Source organism: Poecilia mexicana, unplaced genomic scaffold (assembly GCF_051168715.1).
Source record: "Poecilia mexicana isolate PSO_F unplaced genomic scaffold, ASM5116871v1 scaffold_4, whole genome shotgun sequence".
NCBI classification, from domain to species: domain Eukaryota; kingdom Metazoa; phylum Chordata; class Actinopteri; order Cyprinodontiformes; family Poeciliidae; genus Poecilia; species Poecilia mexicana.
Window position 1 is genome coordinate 29,031,747 of NW_028263373.1, and position 27,292 is coordinate 29,059,038.

Here is a 27,292-nt window from a genome sequence, read left to right on the forward strand (position 1 = left end):
CAATAAGAATGAAGAAAGAGCGACGTGTTAGAGTGAGTGCGAGGACAGTAGCAAGAAGCAGAATTTCTGCGAGAAGCAGCGAAGCGAAGAACTAATGGTAATACACAATTAACCTCCTATTAGCATTTACACACTGTTGCTAAATGAGCCTTCGCGTTTTATCGTTGAGCTTTGAGTGTTTACGGGACAGTCGAAGTCTACAGCAGGAATTTGGTTTTTCACATCGTCGTCTAGCTACACTGCCACGGTAACATTAGCCATCTGGCAGCTGTATGTAATTTCTCAGCATCTCAACCTCTTTAGAGTAAATAATTAATGTTTGACATATTGATTTAACATGTATGCATCATAACGCGAACGTTCGGGATTCTGATCAGAGAATAAAATCGACGCTTCACTGTTTCTAAGCCCTTTATCAAAGCTTTCAGTCTTCCCATGCTGTCTATATTTATTTTCAGATCCACTATGCGGAGCCAGTCTCTCCAGTAGCATGGAAAAGTACGAAAAGGTGAAACAAATTGGGGAGGGCTCATTTGGAAAAGCCATCCTGGTGAAATCCAAAGATGATGGACGTCAGTATGTCATCAAGGAGATTGGCATATCTGGAGTAAGCTCTTGTGTATTATTATGTGGCAGTAGGAGCCCATTTTACCTCTTCATCACGATTATAACAAATTATCCTTTCATTTCTCTCCACAGATGTCAAGGAAAGAGAGGCAGGAGTCCAGAAGAGAGGTTGCTGTTCTTGCCAACATGAGTCATCCCAACATTGTGCAGTATAAGGAGTCTTTTGAAGGTATTCGCACATTTGTGTTTCTGTGAAGAATCTCAGAAGTATTTTAATAATGACATTTAATTTGTATTTCTTATGTTTTCTTTAGAAGGGGGATGTCTTTACATTGTCATGGACTACTGTGAGGGAGGGGACCTTTTCAAAAAGATCAATTCTCAGAAAGGAGTGCTGTTTCCTGAGGAACAAGTAAGCCTGTAACACTTTGCCAGATCTAAATGATAGTTTTTGAGAAGTTGGAACTTTATCATTTATTTCAACTAGAGATTCACCGTCCAGATATTTTGTGGCTGGTTACTTATCATTAACTTAATGAAGTTCTGATCGTTTTTGACAAGTTCCGACTTCTCTTTATGAGTTATAAACACCAGGCGATACTTGACTAATAAGTAAGATAATTTAACTGTCCTAACAATTCAGCATTTCTCATTAAATAAATGTTTTTTTTTCTTCCGCCAAACAGTGATTTCTCTCAAAATTACTGAACATTTTAAAACGCCATAAAAAGCTCCATGTTAGACATTGATCCAATAAAAAATATTTCAACATATGTTGTTTACAAATCAGCTCACAAACCTTTTGTTTTTGCACAGTACATGTAACGCACCCAAATGTATCCAAGAGGAAGAAGCTCCAGTTTGCTGCTGTGTGTTGGTTGCAGCAGTACGTTGCCCCTTAAGAAGCTTTTCTCTCGGGATCATTAATTATTTCCATTAAGACCAGAGTGGATGCGAGAGCAGTGGGTGTTACACAGCTCTGCAGTTTAACCGGATTTCGCTTCCATTAGACCACAAAGGCAAAATTTGTTGAAGCTAAAAACTTGAAGGATAAACAAAGCAACTCTTCTGTAATGCTTCCAGCTTCCTGTTAATTCACCGTTTAAAAGTTGCTACCTGAAAGAACAGCTGATGGGGAAAACTTCCTTTCTAGAAGCTTCCGACAGCTTTGTGCTTCCTGTAATGCTGCCAAATAAATGTTCATTGTTCATATTGAAATTGTTTTGTTTTGTTTCGTTTTTTTCAGATCCTAGATTGGTTTGTGCAGATTTGCCTGGCCCTGAAGCACGTACACGGGCGGAAAATTCTCCACAGGGACATTAAATCGCAGGTATTGTTCCTTTTGTGTGGCCAGATCTTGGCAAATCTTGTGTTCCCAATCATTTATTTGTTCTTTGATTAAAAATTCCTCTGCAGAATATATTTTTGACAAAAGAAGGGACGGTTCAACTTGGAGACTTTGGGATCGCGAGGGTCCTGAACAGGTATGTTTGGCAGTTGTCTGTAAAGATAAAACTTGGACTTAGAACAGACTCAATAACGTTGCTCTTTTTGTTTTTTGTTTTTTCCCAGCACTGTAGAACTGGCGAGAACATGCATAGGGACTCCATATTACTTATCACCAGAGATCTGTGAAAATAAGCCGTACAACAATAAAAGGTACCTGATCTTCAGTTGAAGTGAATCATTTGGGGGGGGGGGTTGTTCTATTTCTCTTGTAATGTTTGGTGCACAGTCCATATCTCCTCACCTGATTTGTTCCCTCCAGTATTAGCAGGTGGTTTCTAGATAGAGCCAGGAGGATAGCATGTCAGCTTCTTGCTTACATCCACAACAGGAAGCCAATATTGATTTCCTGCTCTGTTTTTAGGTTTCCATGTCATCCTATCCAATTTAGTTACAGTCAGTGAAGTCATGTCTTGGAAGCTCTTTAAGTTTAATAAAGGGCTAAAATGTTTTTATATCTCACAATTGCCCAACTAAATGAATGCAAACTGATTGGAAAACGTATCCCTGCGTGTCTGTTTCCTTGTCGTTGTCTTACGTTTTCCTACTTTCCTTCCCTCTGCAGTGATATTTGGGCCCTAGGGTGTGTGCTCTATGAAATGTGCACTCTTAAGCATGCAGTAAGTATTTGATGTGTGCTAGCTGTTTACATATTAATGTGCGTTTTAATGCATCCTTTGCAGCACTGCAGTGAGCATGTTTCTTTTTTTTTTTTATCTGAGCCTAGTTGTAATCATTATTGCCACTTTCACTCATAACTTCAGTGTTTTCTAGGTGACAATCACGACTGTTTTTTTTGTTTTGTTTTTTTTGTAGTTTGAAGCTGGCAACATGAAGAACCTGGTTCTGAAGATAATCAGAGGCTCTTACCCTCCTGTATCTGTTCACTATTCCCAAGAGCTACGCTCTCTCTTGGCGCAGCTTTTTAAACGCAACCCCCGGGAGAGGCCTTCGATCGGCAGCATTCTGGACAAACCTTTCCTCTCTTGTAGGATCGAGAGGTTTCTCACACCACAGGTAGCGTGCCGCTATTCCTCTGTCGTTATTTTTCAGCCATCAGGTTCTGTGATGGAGAGGAAACTGGTTTATTTTCTCCTTTCAGATCATCGCTCAGGAATTCCGCCATACTTTTCTACACAAGCAGCCTAAAATGGGCGTGGCACAGGTGCCGCCAGGTAAGGAGCCTTCATGCATGTCTGTTGCAGTGAGTCCCAACTTTCTCCTGCTGGTTTTGGGCAAAATGATTCAAAATGCGTCAAACAATTCATCCTAGGGCTGCAACTGATGATTATTTTATTAATCAATTATTCTGATTAATGAACATTGGAAAAAATTGGTACATTCCGCAGATTTCTCATTTAACCACTTAAGTGTTATACTATTAGAAATTAATTAAAGACTGCTAACCCGCCCCCTCAATTATCAATCCATCCATCCATCCATTTTCTTCCACTTATCCGGGGTCGGGTCACGAGGGCAGCAGCTTCAGAAGGGAGGCCCAGACTTCCCTCTCCCCAGCCACTTCTTCCATGGGGTTCCTCTGGGGGAACCCCAAGGTGTTCCCAGGCCAGCTGAGAGACGTAGTCCCTCCAGCATGTCCTGGGTCTTCCCCGAGGCCGCCTCCCGGTGGGACGTGTCTGGAACACCTCACCAGATACTTAAACTCCTCCAATTAACAATGAATTGATTACTCGATCAGTTGACAATTATTTCAACAGCCGATTAATCATTTCAGCCCTAATTGAGCTTTAATCCTCTGTTATATTTCAAAGTACAGTCCAAATATAGTGGGATCCCACAATTAAAAGAAAATATTTTGTGCCAAATTAAAGTCTGCCGGAAAAAGTATTATCCATAATTTTGGATGCTCAGTAGAAAAAAAAAAAAAGAAGCCATAGCAGAAATCATCCAAACTTACATTCACTGTAGGAATAGAAAAGTGACGCTGTCACGCTACATCAACCTGATGGCTGCCAGCCATGCCAAGCTAATGCTAAATCAATTTACATCAGGAAGGAGCACAGGGGAAAACGTGCCTTCAAAATAAGAGCCTAGGTTTCAGATGGGTAAACAAAGTTGTGTCCAGTCATTAAACTGACTGTAATGACGGCTGTTCCCCATGAAATTGTTAAACAGAGAACTTATTATAATTGGTAGCTTCAGTATTTGGCGTAGCAACATTTCCTGTCTTTCTCCATTCTCATATTTCTGAACTTATTTGTACAATAAGGTTAATTTCAGTTTGTTTTTTTTTTTCATATATCTTTTCACCTCAGCCCAGAAGATTACAAAACCAGCATGTAAATATGGAGTGCCTTTAGCAGTGAGGAAAGCTGGCGACGGAGCAAAGAAGCCTTCGGAGAGGAAAGCTGCAGTGAAACACAAACCGGTTAGTCTCTCGTACTTGTTTATTGTTGTTTTGTTTGAACGCTGTCTAAATGTTAGTGGGTGTTCCCGTGTGTTGAAAATGTCGGCAAACTCTGAAGCCACATGTTATATGTTGCTCAGGCCGTTCTCCCAGCAGCCCCTCACAGAAGGATCAGTCAAGTGGAGGAAGAAAGGAAAAAGCACGAGGTACAGCTGAGCGCCCCCGTTTAACTTGTGTTCTCTGTTAGCGTTGCCCTTCCTCTCCTCCATTCATTCACCCACACACGTGGGTTAATTTTTCAGTTTTCCTTTTTTTTTTTTTTTCCTTCTTCCCATTACACTTGATCCCTGCCTTCACCTGGTTTTCCACTCGGAGCCTTCTGCCTGAGTTTAGCCCTTTCCTAACCAGTCGTTTTTCCCTCTTTGCCTGCCTGCCCTGTGACAGAGCAGTTCTGCATCCTCTCACCTCTAGGGGGAGCGCTTTAAGATGTTTTTTTGAGTTTGTGGTGCTTCTGTCTCTTCTGCAGGATGGCATCAGAAAGAAAAGGATGGAGCTGATAGAGAAGGAAAGGAAACAGAGAGAACAGGTAAGCATGTCGTTTAGTCTGTTTTTAATGTCTGAATGTGTGTGGTTTGTCCTTTTTGTCATTCTCTGTGCCTCTCAGATGTTCCTGTTGAAAGGCGAGCAAATGAAGAGATACGAGAAAGAAAAGGTGAGCCGTACTGTCCTGCAAAAGTCTTTTATTAGGATTTTATGGTATAAATTAACAGAACCTTATCATAGGAACTACTTCTAAGTCCAACACTCCTAAGAATATTTGTAAACTACTTAAAGGAGTAGCTTTGTTGTGATGAAGTTCTGAAGGCAGAGTGTTGGAAAGAGTAGGAGCTTCTTAAAGAGACAGAGGCGCAATTTAAGTTGAATTAGTTGAATTGGAAATCTGTGATAGAAATAGAAAACTAATGTTCAGTGACACTTTCTAATTGATTTTAGCTGTGCTGCTGTTTAAAAGTGATACAATTTCTCCTTGTTCATAAGCTGAAAGCTATTATTAAATTGTGACTCAAACATGAATGAAATTGTGGATCAATAATGTCTTACAGATTAGTCGAATAAACCAAGCCAGAGAACAAGGTTGGAAGCATGTATTGAGTTCAAGTGGAGGTAGCAGCCCAGAGAGGAAGGTAGTGACTTTTTTTTTTTTTTTTTTTGATTACTTTTAAGTAAAATTACCCCCTTTTTTCCCTCTTATGCTTCAACTCTGGATGCTAATCTTGTGTTTTCAGTGTTTTGTGGGTGGTAAAAGGGCTGCGGGGGTCCAAGCTTCTGTTTTGAGCCCATATGAACACCACTACGCTGCTGTGGACCAAATGGCTAAACCCCAACCCAAAGACCCCAGCAGGGAGGGACCCTCAGCAGGACCTGGCAGTCCCATCAGGTAAATTAATACTTCTGTTTTTATTAAACATATCCAGGACCCTACAAACGTATTGACACAATTTCACACGTAGCTGTAATAACTGGAGTTTTCAAGTAGACCTTAGCTACTCTCATGAAATAAGAAACACGGTTTTACACACAGAGCCGAGTTTTTGAACCATCAAAGCAGCAGATCAAAATTGCTTTAAGAGTATAAAATGTGGCTTAATACATTAGGATTGATTCCAATTAGAATCATGTTATCAGCCAAAGCATCTCAGGATTTTAAAATATAATTAAATTATGTAATAATGATTTTTCTTTTTTTTTATTATTATTGTCTAATTTTTATTTGAGCAAGGAGGAAAGAAGAGTTAAATGTATTTCTTGCCGGGGTTTTTTTCCAGAGGTGTACCAGCTGCTGCCGGCCCAGTGCTGCCCAACGGACCGGCCCGTCGACTGAACTCCGACGTCATCAAGAGAGAACTTCAGAGGTTGCACCACGTTTCAAAACAAGCCCAGATTAGCCGGTCAGTCGCAGTTGAACGAGCACCACCAGATGGTCTCCGTGCTGAGAAGGCGGCCTGAATATTTGTTGCCGTGTTTTGTCTGTAGGCAGCGCGGTCAGATACCAGCCGAGAGAGCCTTCCAGGTCGAGGAGTTTCTACAGCGCAAGAGAGAAGCAATGCTCAACAAAGTGAAAGCTGAGGGGCAGCTGGTACGTAATGCATGAAACCGTTACACATTGACGGCTGTATCAGGGAGTCTGCACAATCTAAATAAGTCTTAAGTCTTAAATTCATGCATCTATCTCTTAAAAACATATTTGACCTTAAAGACATTAATCAGGTCTTACATTTTGTTGTGGCAGAACTATTAATCATCTTTGTAGTGTTTTTCTTGCGGGACAGTTGGGTTAAGCAAACGTTTGAGTCATGCGCAGACTTCTTCATTGCACTCTGTGACTCAAGGTGGTTGTGGCTATTGCTAAGTAACTGCTAATGCACCCCTGCTAGCTAGCTTTGTGCATCTGTCATGGAGTAAGTTCAAATTTATCACCAGTTGATAAATTTGTTGGGTGCTGTATCCCCCAAACATCCCCTATAGTTACAGCTTTTGCTCTTAAAATTTAATTCAAGGTGGCATTAAAAAGGTTTTAAATGTGATTGGCTGTTACCTGCAGGTGCTCTGTATGTGTTAAATTGGTTATTAGTAGTTTGAAATGTTTTGTGGAAAGTTTATGAAAACGCTGTCATTGGAAACCCACAAGTTCATCAGACAGAAGATCTGATTTAAGAGCCCTGCTGCCCCCTAGTGGGAGAAATGCACTATACAACTTTATCACAAATATTACTGTAATTTTCTTTTTTTTTTGCAATATAACTCCAACTTTAGCACTTTGACTAAGTTTTCTTAAAGTTCCAATATGATTATTTTTACGCTTGCGTGCTTCGAAGGCTGCTGTCATTAAATAGATTTAATGGTGCAGTGGCAGAATTTCATCATTCAAATCTTTAGCTTTTTAAGGAAAAAAAAAAAACATTGATCAGTGGCACTTTACCTTCGCATTCCCAACTTAAATGTTGTTGTAGTCAGACGTTGAGGCTTTGTATCCGTCTAAAGTGTGGTTGACTTGAATGCTGAACAGGGAACCCGACAAAACCTGGCTGCAATCTATGGAAGCCGGGCCGGTTCGGCTCGGTTCCGGCGACCTAAAGTCAACAAAGAGGAGGAGGTAGGAGCCCAGAGCTGAACGCCCCAACCTGACGCTCCATCTGAATCACAGCACGCCTGGCTTGTCTGCACAAACCCCCTCCATCCCCCCCTGTGACGCAGCCATAACTCCACCCAGCAGTTCAACATCAAGCTCCCTCCTTGTGTTTGGTTTCCTCGTTGTGTTTCCCAACAACGGCCATTGTTTCATGCATTTTATTTATTTATTTTTTTTTTTCAATCATGTTTGTATTTTACTGATACACGACGTTGTTCTTCATGGCATGAAGTTTGCAAAATTTTATTAATTCTGTCTCTTATTTGCTGTTCTAATGAGATGCTCACCTCATGGCTGGTCTGAGTTGAAATGATCAGTTTTTGAAGATTACAGTTTTGGAAAATCTTCTTTTTAGTATTTTACAGCTTATTTAGATTTGAATCAGACTATCACAAAATATAAAGGTAAAGTTTTTTTTTTTAGGAATACAGTCGTACTAATATGAGAATAAAGTAGCAATTTATCAGAATGAAGTTCTAATATTAAGAGAATGAAGATGTAATTTTATGAAAACTCCAACACAAAAAATAATAAAAAATTATCCACATTTTTTTCCCCCCTTGTAATTTTAAGATATATTTATGGTGAAACTGTCTTTATTCTACTAATATTATGACCATATCCTCCATAATTAAACATTCTTGTAACCTGGCCCTAATACTTAGTCATACAAATCAGAAGGGCATGATTGACATAAAATATTTTGTCACTTGTAACTTTTTAGAAAAAGCAAGAAAAAAGTTGGTTCTGGTCTGAAAACAATCTGGCATTTTATTTTTCAGCCATGTCGCCCAGCTGTACAGCTAAGCATGTGTGGGTGTTTAGTGTTTATGATGACTAAACAAGATGTAGACAGTAAGTTTTTCTCACCGTTCATGAAGGATTGATCTGTTCCCAGGAGTACTTGGCAAGACTCCGGCAGATCCGCCTGCAGAACTTCAATGAGCGTCAACAGATCAAAGCCCGGCTGCGAGGAGAGAAGGTACACACCTACACACACCGTCAGAGTCTAGACTTGTTGTCACTTTCTCTGATATTTCTGTCTGTGTGTGTGTGTTTCAGTATGACAGTGACGGCTCTGATAGCCAGGAGTCAAGTGAGGAGGCAGAGCTCAGGAGGAAAAAGATAGAGGTTTTAAAAGTGAGTCTGCAAGAAGCTCAAAGCCACTGACATTTTTATTTACTTCTCAGATTTATTACTTCTGGAATTGCTCTTTAAAAAGGTCAGAGGTGTTTCTATGAATAGTTTAGTCTTTAGAAAAAATCAGCTGGTATCTGTTTTATTCTGTTTCATCTTTTTTTTGTCATTAATGTGATTATAAAACAAAAAACTTCAATGTTTTTCAAAAATAAGAACTTTGTGCAAATGTTTGATCTCCTTCTGGACTTTTCTCTGTCTCAGCAGGTTAAGCTAAATACACACCATGACTAATATTTAGGTAAAAGACCCTTAACAAATTGCAGAAATATATTTATTTTTTATAACTATTACAGAGTTCCTGGTATAACTCTCTGGCCAGACAGTAGGAAGTAGAATTTGTCTGGGCTACAATCCAGCTTGTATGCCCCGGCCATAAACTTTCAACAGATTTCAGGCCAGGTGACGTTCCAGTACTTTAATGTTAGATGTTTTATTCATCGCAAAAAATTTGGAAGTTTTTGTAAACATTGAACAATAAGAAACCAGAGGATGGTTATTATTTCACTTATAACAAGACATTTTCCCGAGTTATAGATGATTTTTTTTTTTTTCTTTTAAACTATGTATTAGGAAATTATTGATTTAAAACAAGCTCCTAAATATTGCTGAAAAGTTACTTGGTAAGATTTAGTTTTGCAGTGCGTCTATATTCATATCTGTGTCCGTCTAACCTTCCTCAGGCTCAGGCAAACGCCCGTGTTGCTGTACTGAAGGAGCAGCTGGAGAAGAAGAGGAGGGAAGCGTACGAGAGGGAGAAGAAAGCCTGGGAGGACCATGTAGGGTTCACGCCGCCTTTCTGCACGCACATCTAAAACGGATAAAGTCCAATGCTGGCTATGTTCTGTTGTTGTTTAAAGCTCGGTGCAGCTCGAGCTGCCAAGAGCGGCGTTGCACCTGGAAATGCAGCAGGAGCCGCGTCGTCTTCCTCTGACGGTCCTCCTCCACAGGCCGCGCCGCCGCAGCCCGACCCAGCCGCCAAAGCTTCGGCCCAGCCCTCATCCAAAGCCTCCAGCCCCCTCATCTCCATGACCGCTGCGCTGGAGAACGTCGGAGCGGTCAGTGTGCTAATTGACTGTCAGCTAATTTGTTAATTAAATAATCATTAACAGGAGTTTAAGTACTCCGAAGAAAAAATCCTTAAAGGACAGCTCACTCACAGCAGTAATTGTGCAAAAATTATATGCATTTTACATTTAAGATAAAAAAAAAAAACGCTGTAAAACTGTCCTACTCAAAACTGAAGTGGCATAGTTTTAGTTTCACCTGGTTCAAATTATTTCTCAAAAATCTCCTATTAAGCACTTTTTGCTACCCAAATATTAATCTGTAATCCAAAAGATAATCAACGTATTGATAAGTCAGAAAGGGCTGAGAATAAAAGTATTGTTAGTATTTTTTTTCACTACAGATGCATCCTTTGCTGTTAATTATCCTAACAATAATATTTTATAGTACACTTCACATATAAATATCACAGTGCTACAAAATGACCAGAGCACTAACTAATAAAGACTCCATTAAAATACCAGTCAGAATGATCCAGGGTTCACTAAAGGAATGCTATGTTGCATTTTAATCCATAAAATATCAACTTTCTTATTTCAGTAAGGGAATTGAATTGTTTTGTATTTTTTAATGCATTTCTAAGATTTATAAAAAAGGCTTAACTGAAAGATCTGCAGCATGTGATCATGTGTTTAAGCCGATTAATTGTTGGAATAATCAATTAATTGATACTTAAAATAAACAATCAACACATATGGCTGTAGTTGTATCGCTACTTTTAAATTGTGACCGTTTTCACTCATTCACAGATTACTCCACCAAAGGAGAACTTGAACGAAACTGAGGCAACAGCAGTGACTCAGGTCTGTTAAAGTGTCGGTCAATTTTTTTTTTTTTGCGTGAATAAATTTCCAAGAGTCGACGTTCACCGATGTCTCCTGAGCAGCAGAGTGAGAAGAAGCAGATTCTGCGCAGACTGAACCAGAACCTGAAAGCCCAGAGCCCAGTGGATGAGACGGAAGAGACTCCTTCACCTCCTCCACCAGCACCATCGGAACCGACTCCTCCTCCGCCCCAACAGCTGGACGGTGAGAAATGCCGCCCTTCGGACGGAGATCGGAAGAAGTGGGAAGTGGCGGAGCTGCCTGCGGCGCTGCCTGTGCCTCAGCAAACCTTTGGAGAAACTTGTTCCACATCAAGCAGTGAGTTCAAGCAGTGAGTCTTCCAGGCAAAAAACAAACAAAATCAATCTGGTGCATCAATTTTTATCTTTTTTTTTTTTTCTTCTAATTGTTTTGCTAGCCACTTTAGCATCTCCAGAGGAAAGGCCATGCTCTGGTGGAGACAGGAAGAAGTGGGAGGCAGCGGCTCCTCTCGTTCTCGCCGTTGCACAGCAGACGCTCGGAGAGACGTGCATCACAACTACCGGTAACGACCGTCGACTCCGACGGAGGACATGGGAAGCACGTGCGTTAGAAAACGGTCTGTTTTGTTGTTGTCCTGCCTTCTGTCTCAGATCAAACGCTGGGGGAAGTCATATGGATGGGCGAGCTTCAGGAAGACTCTCCCAGGAAGGCGTGGGAGGCGAGCCCGGTGTGTGAGGGGCCAGAGGCGCTTCGGCCGCTCGCTCAACAGCCGGAGGTTTCCACAACGTGTACGGACTTTTCTAGTTTTTGTTCTTAATTTGAGTCATTGTCTTAAGGATCAGCTGCAGGTGTACTTCATACAGACAATCTGATCTGTTTTGGTTGTTTTTGTGAAGCTCTGACCTATCGGAATAATTTCTGGCTGATTCTGATTTCCCTTTATGATCTGGAAATGACAGATTTCAAATTTTTAATTTTTTTAGAGTGAGCGAGAGGGTCACAAATGAAAGCACAAGAATACCCTCGGTGCATTCATTGTCTAATATTAATGGTGTATTTTCTGTTTTCTGCTGTAGCTGATTGTGTGAAAATCCCCAGTGAACCTTTCACCTCTGCAGTGGGTCAAAGACCGACTGATGGAAACCAGGATTCAGGTCAGAAAACGTCTGTGGTAAACGCATCGCTGCTGCCTGGCCTTACTGATATTGAGGGTAAGTTGTATCTTAGCTTGATATTAATATTAATGATCACCTTTGATTATTACAAATCAAGACTTTTATTCATTTTCAGCAAAGCAAAATCTTGTTTTGGTTAAATTCCTCTAGATCCAGCCGACCTGGAGTCGGTGATTTTGGAGGAGAGTCCTAAACAAGAGTCAAATCCACCAGCTAATGTGCAACAAGCTTGGGAACAGGAAGTCCAGAAGCAAATGTGAGCACTGATATGTGTTGGATTATAAATGTTGCAATAAATTCAGATTTAGAGGTCATTTTAATGCGAATAGCAAAAAAATAAAAAACCTACATGTAGATTTGTCATACAGCTACAGCGAAACCCTAATATGGTATTTCATTTGTAATAACTTTTCACTAATTTACAGTGTAAGGGCCAGACTGAGAAAAAAGTCTTAACATTACAAGAATAAAGTCCTAATAATATGAGAGTGAAGACAAAATTCATAATACGAGAAAAAAGTTGTGATGGTGTGAAAATGAAGTTGCCGTATTACTTTGTTCTCTCATTTTCACAAAGTCGAAATGATACCAGAATAAAGTCGTCATATTAGGAAAATGAAGTAGTAATATTAGGAGAACTCCTTACAAAAAACAGTAAATTTGACGATGATGTGTTCAAACGACTATTTAGAAGAAAGTGCCACATGGACTGAAGAACTGGTCATGTCAGATCTTGATCACTGCAGTGTTCTCAACAGCTTTTTTTTCTAGTGATTTTTTCTTTTTTTTTTTCTTTTGCGACTTTCTTTGGGTAATATTGTATCTTTATTCTCCTAATTTAAAAAAAAGATCTTAATCTCACCCTAATATTCCGTCATATTTCATTATTGTGTGTCTTCTTCTTACAGGCCACATGGGGGCGCTACAGGAGCAGCGGGCCCTCAGGATATTGAGAAGAGTTCAGAGAAGCCGACCGACTCCTCATGTAAGGCGAACGTCCCCGCTGTCATGGCCGCCGGTTTCCCCTGTGATCATGACTCTGATTAAATCCACCCTCGCCTGTTTGGCTCTCACCAGGCTCGGCTCAGAACGAGGAGCCGCTGTTTCTGAAATGCTCGCCGGCCCACCGCCGAGCCGCCGCCCTCTCAGTGATGTCCGCCAATTCCTCCATGGACGAGTCATCCTCTTCTCTGGCCTCCCGCTCACGATCCGTCTCACCTTTGCGCACCAAGAACCAGGACGCCCTTCTCATCGGTCTCTCTGCCGGCATGTTTGATGCCAACAACCCAAAGGTGACGAACATCCTTCTGTTCTTCTCTGGAGTTGGACTGGAAGCATCAAACAGTTGGGCTGTCAGAGAGATTATTTGTTTAGGGTCATTCAGTGCTAAATTCGATATTTTACTTCATGAATTTTCTAATAAATGTTATATCGAGTTTCTTCACATGCCTTTCTGCTCCTGTTGCGCCATTAGATGCTGCGGACGTGTTCTTTACCCGACCTCAGTCGACTGTTCAGCCCTCAGCAGGACTCCACTGAAGCTAGCAAGGCTAATGTTTCCCCAGACAAAGACCTGGAAATTGAGGATCTGGAGGAGGCTGTCAAAGACGACGACCAATCAGATGCTGAGGAGTAAGTCGTTCTGACTCTGAATTTGATCATTTTAGTCTACGCCGTGCTAAAAGTAATGGCCTTGAGGTTTTCCACATTTTTTCTCGTTAGTAAAAATCAATTGAGGTTTGCGTTTCTGAGATTTTTCTTATGACCTGCACCAGTCGTGCTCAGTTGCGAAGTAGCAGGAACATGAAGCGTGGTTTTTCAAACTCTTCACAAATAAAAATCTGGAAAGTGTGGCGTGCATTTGTATTCAGTCCCACAAATTGAATTGTTTCTAAAATCACAGCAAACCTGTGGAAGAAGGAGCTTCGCTCAGATGGGATTTAAGTTGTACTTTGATTTTTTCCCCACACCAAATTCAGTTTCTGAATTAAATTTTTTCATCACTTTCTTTAAAAAAAAAAAGTAAATAACTGAAACAAGTCAGTTTTTGAAAATATTTTCTATTATTAGTCATCCAACTGTTGTTTTTTTTTTTTGTGGATATTTAAAATATATTCCAGGTTCTCTGGTAAATGTTCTGTACAAAGTTAAAGTTTATTGGTCTTTGAGAGGGTGAATTTGCATTATTACGCCATTATCGATATACTATTTGAAAATGGCCTCAAAACAACAATATTATCATTCATGGAAAAATTTCTGGGACAATTTACCATCCAGAAAAATGTGTTATCAGGACAAGGCTAGCACTCCACACTTCTCAGACTTTGGTTTGTAAACTTGTAAAACCAGGTCAGTTTTTTTTTATTTTTATTGTAACGTCACAATTATGCACTACTTCATGCTGATCTATCATAAATTAAATGACAATGTGGAAGGCTTAAGGCATGTGAATACTTTGAGTTAAAGTTTTGTGTTCAGGATATCCTGCAAACAAAATATTTGTATTGTAAAATGTTTAAGAATTAAATTTAAGAATCAAGATGGAGAATAATTACTGCAGGGTAAGAGCGAACTGTGAGACTCTGCTCTGTTTCTTAGTGCGTACGAAGATGAAGACCTGCGGGACATCCGGGCCTCTATGGTGAGACTGCTGCAGGAAGAAGGCGACAGAAACCCTGTCGATGTTAACGGAGCCGGAGATTACAACGGGAACCCTCCACAGGAGGGCAACAGCGAGCTGTTCAACAAAATAGCCGCCGAGCTCGATCAGGACAACAACCAGATGGCCGTGGACGACGACGAAGAGGACGACGAGGAGGATGAGGACGACGAGGATGAAGAGGAGGACGAGGATGAGGACGAGGAGTGCTCTAATGGGAGTCCGGCAGACGACGAGGTCAGGGAACTGCTGGCTAATGGAGACGGAGAGGAGCGGCAAAGTGACGGCAAGCAGCTCAACGAAGAATGGCAGTCAGGTAAGCAGGAGCGCCACACGTGATCGATTGAATTTAATTTTTGGTTTTTGAAGATGTAATTTTTGTAAAATTGGGGGGAGGTGGGGGGGGGGGGTAAAAATAATAAAGTACTTTGTGTTCCCATTGATATCAGCACGCCCAAAATTGTATTTCTCTTTTTTTGAGAAGCGTGTTCTGCAGCTTCCATTTGTTTGGAATTTGAATTCAGGTCAACCTTTATTATTGGGGCCTGCCGTAGCAATGCATAGACAGGCACCTATTGTTCTACACCTCAAAATATATTGTGAAGCGTGCCCCGTCAAAAAGTAGCGGCTCGATCCTGTGAGGGGAGCTATTGCTTTTGTTGGCATTTCGAGTAACTGTGGCGACATAATTAACACAAAATGAGCCAAATTCAACTCAGAACAAAAGTCTGACACAAAACAGTGCCATTCAAAATAGACGTAGACTTTTGTCTGCCCCTCTGAGCTGCTCTTTAGAACTACAGACATGGCGGAACACGCCGTTACTACTCCTTTTCCTTTTGTGTTTTTATTTACCGTTGTCATAGCAACTGAACTAACGGGCGCTGGGAGGAAAAAGAGCGACGGCGGTTCTAGTTAGCAGAGGTATAAACCTTCTGTACAGGAGCTGAATTGCAATATGTTTATATGTACAGATTGCTTAATACACCGTCAGTCATCAGCTTTGAAATAAAACGGTTCTGGAAGTTGTTGGAAAGTAATATTGACATGTTTAGATTGTTTTTTTTTCGTTACATGAGTCGAATCTGTTTAGCTATATTCTGTCTTTCGGTGAAAATGTTGGTGTACAGAACCCCCCAAATATATTGTGTATTTTTTATGCAGTAGCAGATGGGGGTTATTCTGAGACTTAACTGTGTGGCATAAGCTGTACCTTTGTATTAAAGGATCTAAAACTGTTTATTACAGGAATAAGTATATTGTCTAGAATGACAAAGAAAATAACGTGGACACAATGACTATTTTGAAGAAAAATCACATATGGTGCTATTTGGAAATGTTAACTATTTAACCAGAACAGATTCCAGGAGGATTAGTGAAGGTCTGATTTGTGTAACACATGCCACAATCTTTAATATGTTTTCTGGAGATGTTGGCATCAGGGCCGCTGCTATAAACTCATTGCATCTCTGAATAGTGCTGTTTATGTTACGTCATCTAGTGGTGGCAAAAGCAACAAAAAAACTATTATGCTATGTACTTAAGATGGAATATATGCACATATATTCATAACATGCTTTGATTAAAGTAATTTATCCTCGGTGCAATTCCAGTACCGAAAAATTAATTTTACACCAGGTGAGTCTCTCACCTGAGAATGTGAACCTACTGGGCTGATTCTGTGCCTTCAAATAATTTTAATGCTCCTGTAGAAGATTCATAACTTAAAAGTTACAGGAACCTACAAGTTAACTTATAGAGAACAGGTCTGAAAAAACAGTCAAGAGAGAGATTCCTTTGATGCATCAAAGATGTGAATTAAGGTTTAGTTGATGTTAGGAATAGACTAGTATTGGTTTGGTTTAATCGCAGCTGCTAAAATGAAGGGAAATCAATGCAAAGTTCTAATATGGGTCGAAATAGTTTTGACAAGCCTGTATAGAATTTTGTTTTCTAAATCATTCTATAAATAATGATGATGTAACATTAGGTTGTTTTTCTGCCAATTGCATAGCTGCAGTACACTAGTAGTCGAATGTGCTGAGACACATTCGGCACATTAGAAACCAATCAGAACCAAAGGGCAAACTTTTGGTTCTGATTGGTTGTTTCTGCACAGTAGCAGAGCCAAATGAATTTTCACAAATTCTGTTTCGTATTCTATTGTCAACTGTTTAGCAAATATTCATCCATCATCTGTATGTTAGATGATGGATGAATATTTGTTAAACAGTTTGAGGCTTTGCCAAATTTGTGCAAAGCCTCAAATTTTCATAATGCAAAGTGTTAGCAAAACCTGGGCTTGGTTAGTGACCTTGGTTAGTGCTACCTGGGTGTGGGTTGGTGTAAAGGCTGAGCTAGGCTGAGCTGGGCTTAGCTTGGCCTTTGTGCCAACACCAACATGAAGAGCCTCCATGAAACCAGTGGAGGTTGATCGCCTGGATGTCTGTCTTTCCTCGGACCTTCATGTTTGTGTGGAGGTTTGGCTTTGCGTGGACTCCTGTTTACAACCTGACTGTGGGTCGGAGTAAAGGCTGAGCCAGGCTATGCATGGAGACCCCTTGTTGATTCAAGGTCTGTCTTTCTTCAGACCTCCCTCGTTGATTGGAGGCCCGTCTTTCCTCAGACCTCTCTGGTTGATTGGAGGTCTGTCTTTCTTCAGACCTCCCTGGTTGATTGGAGGTTTGTCTATGTTGGTCTCCTCTGTTTGTAGGGAGCCTTCTCTTTGCAGGGGGACCTCTGGTCGGGTGGAGACTCTAGGATGGTTGTTTTCTAGAGCAAGTTTCAACTCCACCTTCAGGTCCGCAACCTGACCCTGCAGAGCTTTCACCGTTCCCTCCTGAGCCTTAAATTTGGAAGCTTGCTCAGAGTGACTTTTGAGCTGCTTCTCATATTTGAGTCTCACTCGGTATTCTTCAACCATTACTTCAATCAGACCTTTATTGCGGGAGGCGTATTTTGCAGCCTCCCACTTGAAGTACTCCAGCTGTTTAAGAACGTTCTTGTCAGTTGTAACTTTGGAAGAGCAAGAAACCTGCTCACGTTTGACTTGCAGGTGACGCTCTTTTTCACCTGCATTTTGTTTAGCACCCGTCTCTACCCTTTTAGCTTTTTCTACTATAGTTGGAGACATTTTCATGTAAACCAAAGCATCCTAAGAAGACAAATGCCTTATTCTTCTCCATCATAGATGGCAGCGGAGATGATCAGTGCGTGGAGGTTGACCATCACGACAGCATCTTCAGTCGCCTGGAGGAGCTGCGCTTCAACCTGGAGCAGCAGATGGGATTCGAGAAGTTCATTGAAGCTTATAACAAGATAAAGGTGCAGATTTAGTCATTAGGTGTCTCTAAAATCAGCCCATTCATTCTTCTGACCTCGCAATAAATATCCCTGGGTTGTTGGGGTTTTTTTTCCCCCAAGGCTATACATGAAGATGAAGATGAGAATATTGAACTGGGTTCCAATTTGGTGTCAAACATCCTGGGAACTGAGCACCAGCATCTGTACCCAAACATCCTTCATCTAGTGATGGCTGACGGAGCCTACCAAGAAGGTTGGTGGTTTTTGTTTATAAAGTAGTTTTGTATTTTTTTTTTTTTTTATTTAAGTAGGGAAAATCAGTAGGTTTTACACTGGATTGTTGTCATTACTAAAAGGTGTAATAAAAATACACCTTTTAGATTCGGTTTTACCACATAGCAGTTTGTGTTCTTGTCCCATTCTGTGATTATTGTGGTTGTCCAGTTAAAAACCAATAAAAAGACCTTTATTTTCTTTTTCTAAAATTTTAAAGGGAAACTACACTGTTCATCTTGGCCTCTAGTTTTTTTGTATTTTTAAAACTGAACTCAAGGTGCTTAACCTTTTTTTTTCCCCTGTGCTACACAGATTTTATTATTATAACAACAATTATGATCCGTTATGATAATTTTTAACTTGCCCTTGACGTCATTTCTGAATCAGAAGCCAGAATGAACACTGATGATTCATGATTTTCAGAAAATAAAACTACAAATCAGCAAATTCAACTTGGCAAAAGTTTTATACTTTTAGTTTTTGTACTAGAATTTCCTGGTTGTTTAATCCAACCACCAGGAAAGGTTTGTGTATTTTAATATGTTTTCAGCAGCTCTATTTCCCTGTGAATATTCAGTGGCTTATACAGACTGCATCTGGATCACCTTTCTTCATTATTTCCAGATTTAAGTCTCCAACATACCAACTTCTCATGTGTCACTGCACCAACTTGTCAAGGGACTGAGTAGATGGAGAAACGCTCCCTTTGCTCCCTTTGCTTTCCCTGATTTGTTATTCTCTGTGCCTGATCTGTTGTCACACTGTGACCACACCAGAAATAGATGTTGAAGGGTGGAGAGGCTTTAAAGGTTTCCCCTCAGGATCCAAATAGTCTTCAGATATGTTGTGGGGGGGGGTTTCATCTCTGTTTGACAACTCTTTGATTTCTATTTTTACTGCGTTGAAGGAGAAGCTGCACATGTCGGATATTTTCCCTGAGGACTCGTCTCGGGATCGTTGGCAGATGTTTTATCACCTCCACGCAGAGAACTGCTCCACACATCTCTGAAGAGATGTGTGGAGCAGTTCTCGGAGAGCTTTCTGTGTTAATGAACTGTAGTCTGTTCCCCTCATTATTATTATTATTCACACTCAGATTTAGGAGGATGTTGGTCTAGGTTAGGGATCTCTAACATAGACATTTTTAACCTGGCTCTTATGAAATGAATTTTGTCTAAAACCATAAAATCAATTTAAACTTTATTTTTTCTGTTTTTTTCTGGGTTTCCAAACAAAAAACGTTGAATTCTAACAACGGGGTAGAGAGTTTGCCTCAGTCATACACATGTATGTTCTGTTGTTTTCTTCTTAAGCACAAAAACCTTTCCTTTTTTTCTAAGAATTTTTTATTGAAAGTCATCGCCTTAGGGAAAGACTTTTTGCAGAAAGTGTCTGCATAAACTAAACGACCTACCAAACTTTGTTCCATTCCCCATCATTTTCCCAGTAGCCGCACAAAATTCCTCACGGGGCCACAGATGGCCCCTGGGTCACACCTGATTTTATGTTTTTTAAAGGTTTTATTGGCTCTAGTGGCCTTTATTTGATAGTGAATTGACAGGAAAGTGGTTAATGAGAGAGGGGGGAAGACATGAGGCAAAGGTCCATATGTGGGTTGTGCTTTGCCCCTGCGCCACCACAGCTCCCCCTCACACCTCATTCTAATCAGTTTTCATTTTCTGTCTCGTTTAGACAACGACGAGTAACGTTCAGAGCAGTGGAGCTGCTGGCGGCTGTCTGACCGTCTTCCCTCTACAGACAGAAGGATCTATGCATGAAGTCTGGCTGCCCCTCACATGTTAGTGACTCTCTTGCATGATGTTCTAACTAGAGCACTTGTCAGCACCCGACCCTCCCGTTTTCTAACCAGTGTTTGTCCAGAAGTGCATTAAGTCTGTTTTTTTTCTTTTGTTTTTTTTTTTTTTTTTTGGTAATCAAAGTTCATTTCACGATTCTGTAAATATTTATTGCTGCCTGCATCCTCAGATGAACGACACATGTACGTATTTAGTTTTCTTGAACTCTGGAGGCGGCTCATGTTAAGGGGGCTTTAGATCTGTTTCTCTCAGGTGCTCTCTTTCTGTGCCACACTCAACTTCAATTTATAAACCAGGTTATCCTCAACATAAAGGACTATATAATGTACTCAAAAAAACAGTTATACCTCCCTTTCTTAACAGAATTTCTACCATATACCAAGTTACAAACGCTGACTTAATTTTCCGTATTATTTTTACTATCTGGTTTAATGCAGATCAAAGCAAAGCGTTGCCACCAAGGTACTGTAGCAGCACTGGCTTGTGAGACTTGCTTGGTAAGATTAAGCGACTGTTGTTTTCAAGATGTAACTTGTGTAGATATTACCAATAATTTGTTTGATTAAATATTGTAAATCTTTGTTTTTTTATTTAATAAACTTTCTAATAACCTGAATCTGTATTTCTTTCTGCGTCAGACTTGCATACTGACATATTGGATGTTGCAACAAATGAGTTTTTAAAGAGACACGCCCAATTTCAAGCTGTTAAATTACAAAGTCATATTTGATATATCCGCCATTTTTATAACAACTGAAGTTAACATAGTTACTTGATTGTGCTGTAAAATGACACTTTGTGTCTGGAAAACATAACACTGCTCCTTTAATTTGACTTCATGAGCTTCCTTTTATGTAAAAAGGTTTGTTTTATGTACTTTCCAGGCATATAGTGCCATTTTATAGCACAATCAACTGTTGCATTTAAAATGGTGTATACATTGAAAATAACTTGAAATTCGCTTGACTAGCATTATAGTTGAAATCGGTCTGTCTCTTTAAGAACCTCCTACACTTGTGTCTTGTAATGTTGGCACGTTTAGTTTTCACCTCATTTTATTACTGCTGATGCAAGGAGCGGCCATATTGAAACACGAAGTCGGCCTTTCAAGTCAGAGTTGCTCCCAGTTTCCCAATGGTTAATTCGACTTTGGGCGGCATTCCAGTAGATCCTGTCCCCCCAAAAAAAAAAAAAAAAATTCCAAGTTGTAATTTCCCAGTTTCGAGTACAACTTGAACGCAGCGCAAGGAATAAAACATGTATGGGATAGGTTCGTCTTCCACACAATTTATTCCGGGTATTTGGGTGGGTTGTGGGAGCGTTTGAAGCGAGAGCTCTTACTCCCGTCACAAGCCCTCATTAAACATATCCAATGCAGGACAGACTTATTTGTTTGATCTGTGTCTCGTCTTGTTCATCTGTTTGAAGCCTTCTTGTGTTCCTTGCATTATGCATGGGTGTTAGTTCAGCTTTGTGATTTGCATTTTGGTTGTCATGAGGATTTTTCAGAAGGTGAATCCAGTGAAATGAGAGCAATTCTGGCCTTGATAAAAAATGTTTACAGCTGTCTGTCGTTTCTATTCCTTTTATAAATGATCTTCCTAGAGGTGGGGGGGGAAATTGCTGTCGATGCTATTTTAAAAGTGACAACAATAAAATGTTGAGTGATCATGTCCGATATGGACTGTGCACGCGGGCCCTTAAATTTTCCAACATTCTAATAATTTGGCTCACACGCACAAACACACACATTGAAGAACACGTAATGTGCAGCCCCGTTCTGTGTGCAACAGCAAATTCATGGTTGAAGCTTCTCCGCGTCCGAATTGATTTGCAGTTTTCTCAGAGGTCTGACCTGCCAATTCCAGCTTCAACTGATTTCCCTGAGGACAATTAAAAAAAAAAAAAAGGAAATAAGAGAAGATGTACTGCAGGTTCTTTGATCGCAGCAGTAGCTCTGATGTCTGCAGAAAAACAAGGACTCATAAGATTGTTCCCATCTAGGCATCGGCACGTTTGTCTCTAAGCTTTAATCAAATAAAATTACATGTTAACTGATGCACTTGTAGACTTATTTTGATGCATTTAATGAACATCAGTTTTCAGAGGAAAAATGTGCGATAAACTCTAGCTGACTAGTTGGTGTATCTCTACCCCCAAAATTTAAAACACAATCTTGAAAATTTAAAGGATTCACACATACACCAACCTAAAACACAGAATTATCGTTTAGGAACTAAACGATAATTTAATAGCAGCAGTTATAAAATGTTTATTCCTCTTCTGGTAGTTCGGAGTTCATACTGAGCCTGCACTTCCTGTATTTAGAGCCCAAAGTAGTTCAGTGATAATTAGTCTGATTAATCTTCTGGAGCCTATTTGCAGTTTATTTAGGGGTATCAGAGTGAAGACAAATGTGCGCCATATTATTAAAGGGCCATTGTCATGTAAAATCAACTTTCATGAGCTTTGTCATGTTAAAATGTTTTCCCCTCATCAACAACATATGGAGTTTTGAGTTTGAGTGTTGCTTTGTTTCTTTCATGCATGTTTGAGAAATCCTTTAATCTCCATGTCAACCATTCAGCTGTGCAAAACGTATGGGTGGACCTAGCTCTGCCTTTGGGGCTCAGTTTCCGCCTCACAGAGCAGCTCCTCCATTCGACTCCCCCACTCAGCTCCTTCAGACTAGCCAACAGCAATTAGCAAACACCTGGTGGAACTGTGCATCTGCTGAGCTCATTATAGGAACTACTGCTCAGTGAAATGTTAAAAAAAAATTAAGTGGTTAAAAAAAAAAGAAAATCCCATGAAGTTTCAGAAAGAGCAGGTTTTAAAGAGACAGAGGCCCAATTTCAAGGTATTAAATCACAATGTAAAATGTCTTTTATGTTGTATTTGGTATAGCATTCTTTTCAGCTTTCGTTAACATAGTTACTCAATTGTGATATTAAATCACAATCAAGTGATTGTGATTTTATCTATATAAAGGGGCAGTACTGTGTGGAAAACGTATAGTACTGCCCCTTTAAACTTTCATTTGCAAGACATTTTAGGGGAAAAGAAAAATTCTAACACCTTACAATTCTGCGCAACTTTCACACGAAATCCTTATAAATCACCCTGACGTTTGTTATTGTAACATGGCAAAACATGGGCAAGCCCAAGTGGTGTGATCACTTGTGTAGGGTATTGAATTTATGTTCCTATTAGACGCCACTAAGTACCACAGGATGTCTGCTCTGAGAAATAAATCACATTTAAAATGAACAGAAATTTACAGGCAGAACACTTTGGTTGTTTTGTCTTTTCTCGAAGGAGGCTCTCACTCTTTTGAAGTATTGCTCCAGACCAGTTTGGTCCTGTGTCTGTGGTAAACATGGCTGCCTGGAGGTCTGTCTTCCCTTAATGATAAAAATGATATCAGCTAAGCGAGCGCCGTGACGAAACAATGGCAACACTGTTGGTTGAGAACATGCACTCAGTACAGTCGGATGTCACATCAGTGTTGGCTGGGATTCCCCCTTTATCAACCGTATTAAACCGATCTCATCGGGTCATCGCCTATAAAAGAATCAAACATCCCTACGAGGCCCGTCTGCAACTGAAACAAAGACACATTTCAGTCTCTCACAGACCCTGGCGATCTAATCTCCGCTTGACAACTAATAAATGTAACTTTGTTTGGGATTTCCCTCAACCTGCTTCTATTCCGACTTGGTCGTCCGCCAGTGGAAGTGAGTGCAAAATGGCCCGCATAGAAAAATAAAATCAGACGGCGTTAGTTAGAGTTCAGTTCTGCTTCCTAATCTAATTCGAAAGCAAAGAAGAAAAAAAAAGCCTTGAGGCTGAGTGAGCGAGTGAGTCTGAAAGCCTTATCAAAGAGGGGATCAGGGAGGGGGGTGATGTCAGGATCCTGATGTAAGGATTGTGTAAAAGCCAAAGATTTTGCACCGCTTTAACTCGCCAAACGTCGACTTGTGGATATCTGCACTTATTAGCATTCAGTCTGTGCACGTTGAATAACTATGAAGCCGAAGAGAGTGTTTTATATATATATATATATATATATATATTTTTTTTTTTTTTTTGTCAGGATTTATCCTTTAGTGGAAACGAGGGCGTACGTCTTGTTAGGTCTTCCCGTGCCTCACAAGTGGAGGCACAGCTGTCACTTCCATCATCATCTCTCTCTCTCTCTCTGTGTGTGTGTGTGTGTGTGTGTGTGCATGTGTCTGTGTGTGTGTGTTTGTTTGTTTGTAATACCTTGTGGGGACGATTTTCCTGACATATACTACGTTGTGGGGACCAATTGCTCCTTGTGGGGACCGGAGCCTGGTCCCCACAAGGGGAAACCCTGTTTTTGGGTCAGGGGTCAGATTTAGGGCTAAGGTATGAATTGAGTTTTGGTTAGGGTTAGGGTTAGGTATGTGATGGTTAGGGTTAGGAAAAGGGTAAAGATAAGGTTTAGGCTGTAGAAATGAATGGAAGTCAATGGAAAGTCCCCACAAAAATAGCAAAACAAACATGTGTGTGCGTGTGCGTGAGTGTGTGTGTGTTCCCTGTGATCTTTTCTTTACACCCTCAGGTGCAGTTCTTATTATGAAGGATTACTGGCTTTCAGAGTGAACAAATCATTCCTGCTTCCTTTTACGATAACATCAGAAATAATGTCTGCCAGGACCTTTTTTTTTTTACATTTATTTTATTTTATTTTATTCCTCATGAGTGTTGGGGTGGTCAAGCCTTTCCGGAAGGCCTGAAGTCTATGTGTGGAAGTGAAGGTGGAGGAGGAGGGTGGAGCGCTGCCTCCTTCCTGGTTAAAAAATAGATTGGGGGGGGGCTTTTGCTGGAACCCACTGGGACCGCAGGAGGCAGAAGAGAGACGCCCCCCACAAATAAATCTCCCTCTTTATTGCTCTCTTCCTCCTCTCTCCCTCTTGCTCAATACGCGCCGTCCTCTGGACGGGATCAAAATAAATCACGTTTACTATCTGGCTCTGTCTCATCGGATCTTCTGTCTTTTTTTATAGCAGCTTTTGCCTCTGCTCCCTCTGTTACTTGGGAGTTAAAGGTCTATTACAAATTTGTATTTCATAATAATAAAACAAAGGTTTTTTTTAAGCCTCCTGATGGACTTTGGTCTATTTTTATTTAATTTTTTTTCCAAACCCAGACACAAGTCAAAGACTTGAAGTGGTGACAGACTATATGGTGGATGATTCATAGTCAGCAAAAGAGAAAGTTGCAAAAAAACAACTTGTGGAACGTGCAGAAATGTCCATAGTCCCGCTGATTATGTGACCACCAGATGTCCCTCTTCACCTCTCTGCTCGCCTGCAGACACTGGCCGCAACATGTCCGTCTCTCACTGGATAGTTATTTTCACGTTAAATAATACAAGATATTTCACGCCTTCATTGTAAATGACGCCTTTGTGGAAAACGTACTCGCATACTTATTTTTTCTGTTTTTGCTTTTCAAACACTGCACGTCAGAAGAAGAAGAAGAAGAAGAAGAAGAAGAAGAAGAAGAAGAAGAAGAAGAAGAAGAAGAGTATTAAATCAGCTGTCTGACACGGTAGTGGTAGCGTGATGATGTGGGACTGTTTTGATGCTATAGGACAACTTTTGTTGCAACTTTTTGGAACCACGAGTTCAGAAAATCCCGAGCTCAACCTCAACTGCAAAAGAGAGAGAGGAAAGGAAGGTTTTGGGAGTGGCCTAGTCAAAGTCTGGACTTAAATATGAGAATCTGTGACCTACAAGTGTTAAATTCATGTTTAAAACCGCTCCACTATGGCAAAATGAAAAACTGTTAAGCAGAGAAGAGTAGGTGAGATTCTTTCATGACTGTGTAGAAATTAATTGTCCTTAATAAACAAAATCAGAATTTGAAAGCTGCATTTTGTATTTACTTAGCCTAATTAAATGTTTAAGTTTTTTTAAATGATCAGAAACTTTTAAATGAGACACACAAAAAAGAAAAAGAAGTAAAAGAGAATCTGCATGTGCTTCAGGTAGATTTTAATGCTACGTTATATTTGCATGAATAATTTACAAAAACCTGTAATCTAATTCTGTTGTCCCAGTTTACCAGATCGCATTTAAAGCAAATAAAATTTTCACTGGTTTCTGCACGTAAATTCTGACTGGAAATGAAACATTTCAAACGCTTCATACACACAAAAGAAAGACCCTAAATAATAATCATTTTACTTTTACAGCTCAGGCTAAATTTTGCTTTTGTGACAAATTCAATAAAAGAGGGAGACAAAATATCGAACAGATTTAAATTATTTAAATGAGTCGAGTCAATATCTTGAGAAACTAAAGACGACACATCGGGTAAGACGACCAAATAATGTTTGGTCACAGAATTAAAGTCAGATATATTTACGACAGAGACATTAAGCGAACTGGATGAAAAATCAGATGAGCACATCGTATATTTAACAGGTTGACCGATGGAAAAAATTTACAGATTTGAATTAAAAAAATGAAAAACAAGGAATTTTCCATTGTGTCTGGAAGGGGACGTCGTTCTTTGACAGCGTAGTTTACGCCCTTTTTACAACACTACATAACGCCTTCAGGTGCACCTAGGAAATTATAGTTTCATCAAAGTTTCCTTGTTTTGCATTTCGTGCTCATGTATTTTGCGGATACAGGTTGTGTTTCATCACTTTTTGGGGCCTTTTAGCCGTTTTTAGTAGCTTTTCTTCTAATTCTGTATCTGTTGATAGTAACTTATAACAAATTTTGTTCTGTTTTTATGCCAGATGAGTGTCTTTTGACAGAAATTATGAAGCATCTGAGTTATTTTCACGTGCCAAGGAGTGAATGAAAACTGCTTTATCTTACCCAAACAACTTCTGAGTATAAGCTATTGGATCTTATTTCTTCTTTCTGTTGTCGACTAGAATAAAGGTGATGACTCACTGCAGATGACCTTCAATAAGTCCATATCTTTCTCTCTTGCAATAATCTTCATTTAAGGCATAAAGCCTGAAGTGCCTTCATCTGTGTTTTAGATGCTTTGGTTTCGCTCTTTATTCAAACCCTATTTTAATCAAACCCTACGTGGAATGTTTTTCTTTTAAAAATCAAAGAGAGTACATCTTCAGTTTAAGAGTATTCTTTCACTTTTAGAGATTGCACTACTCTCGCTCAAAACACATTCCAAAAAAGAAAGAAGTAACTCTTTCTCAATGTTGAAAATGTTCTGCTTTCTCTGAAAAGATTGCTTCTGGATCTATTTTTTTCCCATTCCTTCTTAGGTCCTGATTGGGATTTTCTTTTTGGTGTTTCTCTAAAAGTTAAAAGAAGAGAGCAGAGAGCAAAGGTTTCAACTGTGCAGA

General features: G+C 40.0%; 1 protein-coding gene across 1 annotated transcript; it reads left to right on the forward strand.

Annotated features, from left to right (window-relative positions):
* On the forward strand, nt 1–20,548 carry nek1 (NIMA-related kinase 1). Its single transcript, XM_015007894.2, has 35 exons — nt 1–97; nt 459–607; nt 700–796; nt 882–979; nt 1,814–1,897; nt 1,984–2,051; nt 2,140–2,226; nt 2,639–2,693; nt 2,890–3,090; nt 3,176–3,248; nt 4,350–4,462; nt 4,582–4,647; nt 4,968–5,027; nt 5,106–5,153; nt 5,545–5,625; nt 5,728–5,879; nt 6,268–6,390; nt 6,476–6,578; nt 8,530–8,613; nt 8,694–8,771; nt 9,512–9,607; nt 9,689–9,886; nt 10,646–10,699; nt 10,783–11,038; nt 11,139–11,264; nt 11,353–11,490; nt 11,779–11,913; nt 12,028–12,133; nt 12,786–12,862; nt 12,955–13,169; nt 13,352–13,509; nt 14,476–14,852; nt 17,727–17,860; nt 17,960–18,092; nt 19,808–20,548. The coding sequence occupies exons 2-35, from the start codon at nt 491–493 to the stop codon at nt 19,819–19,821; spliced, it is 4,005 nt and encodes a 1,334-aa protein (XP_014863380.2). The 5' UTR covers nt 1–97; nt 459–490; the 3' UTR covers nt 19,822–20,548.
* The last annotated feature ends 6,744 nt before the right edge of the window (nt 20,549–27,292 follow it).

What these genes read in the sequence shown, in the direction of transcription:
- nek1 (XM_015007894.2), top strand. Translation starts at nt 491, where the DNA reads ATGGAAAAGTACGAAAAGGTGAAACAAATTGGGGAGGGCTCATTTGGA. An exon ending in AGGAGATTGGCATATCTGGA is followed by an intron (nt 608 to 699) that starts GTAAGCTCTTGT and finishes TTCTCTCCACAG; the next exon opens with ATGTCAAGGAAAGAGAGGCA. An exon ending in AGAGGTTTCTCACACCACAG is followed by an intron (nt 3,091 to 3,175) that starts GTAGCGTGCCGC and finishes TTCTCCTTTCAG; the next exon opens with ATCATCGCTCAGGAATTCCG.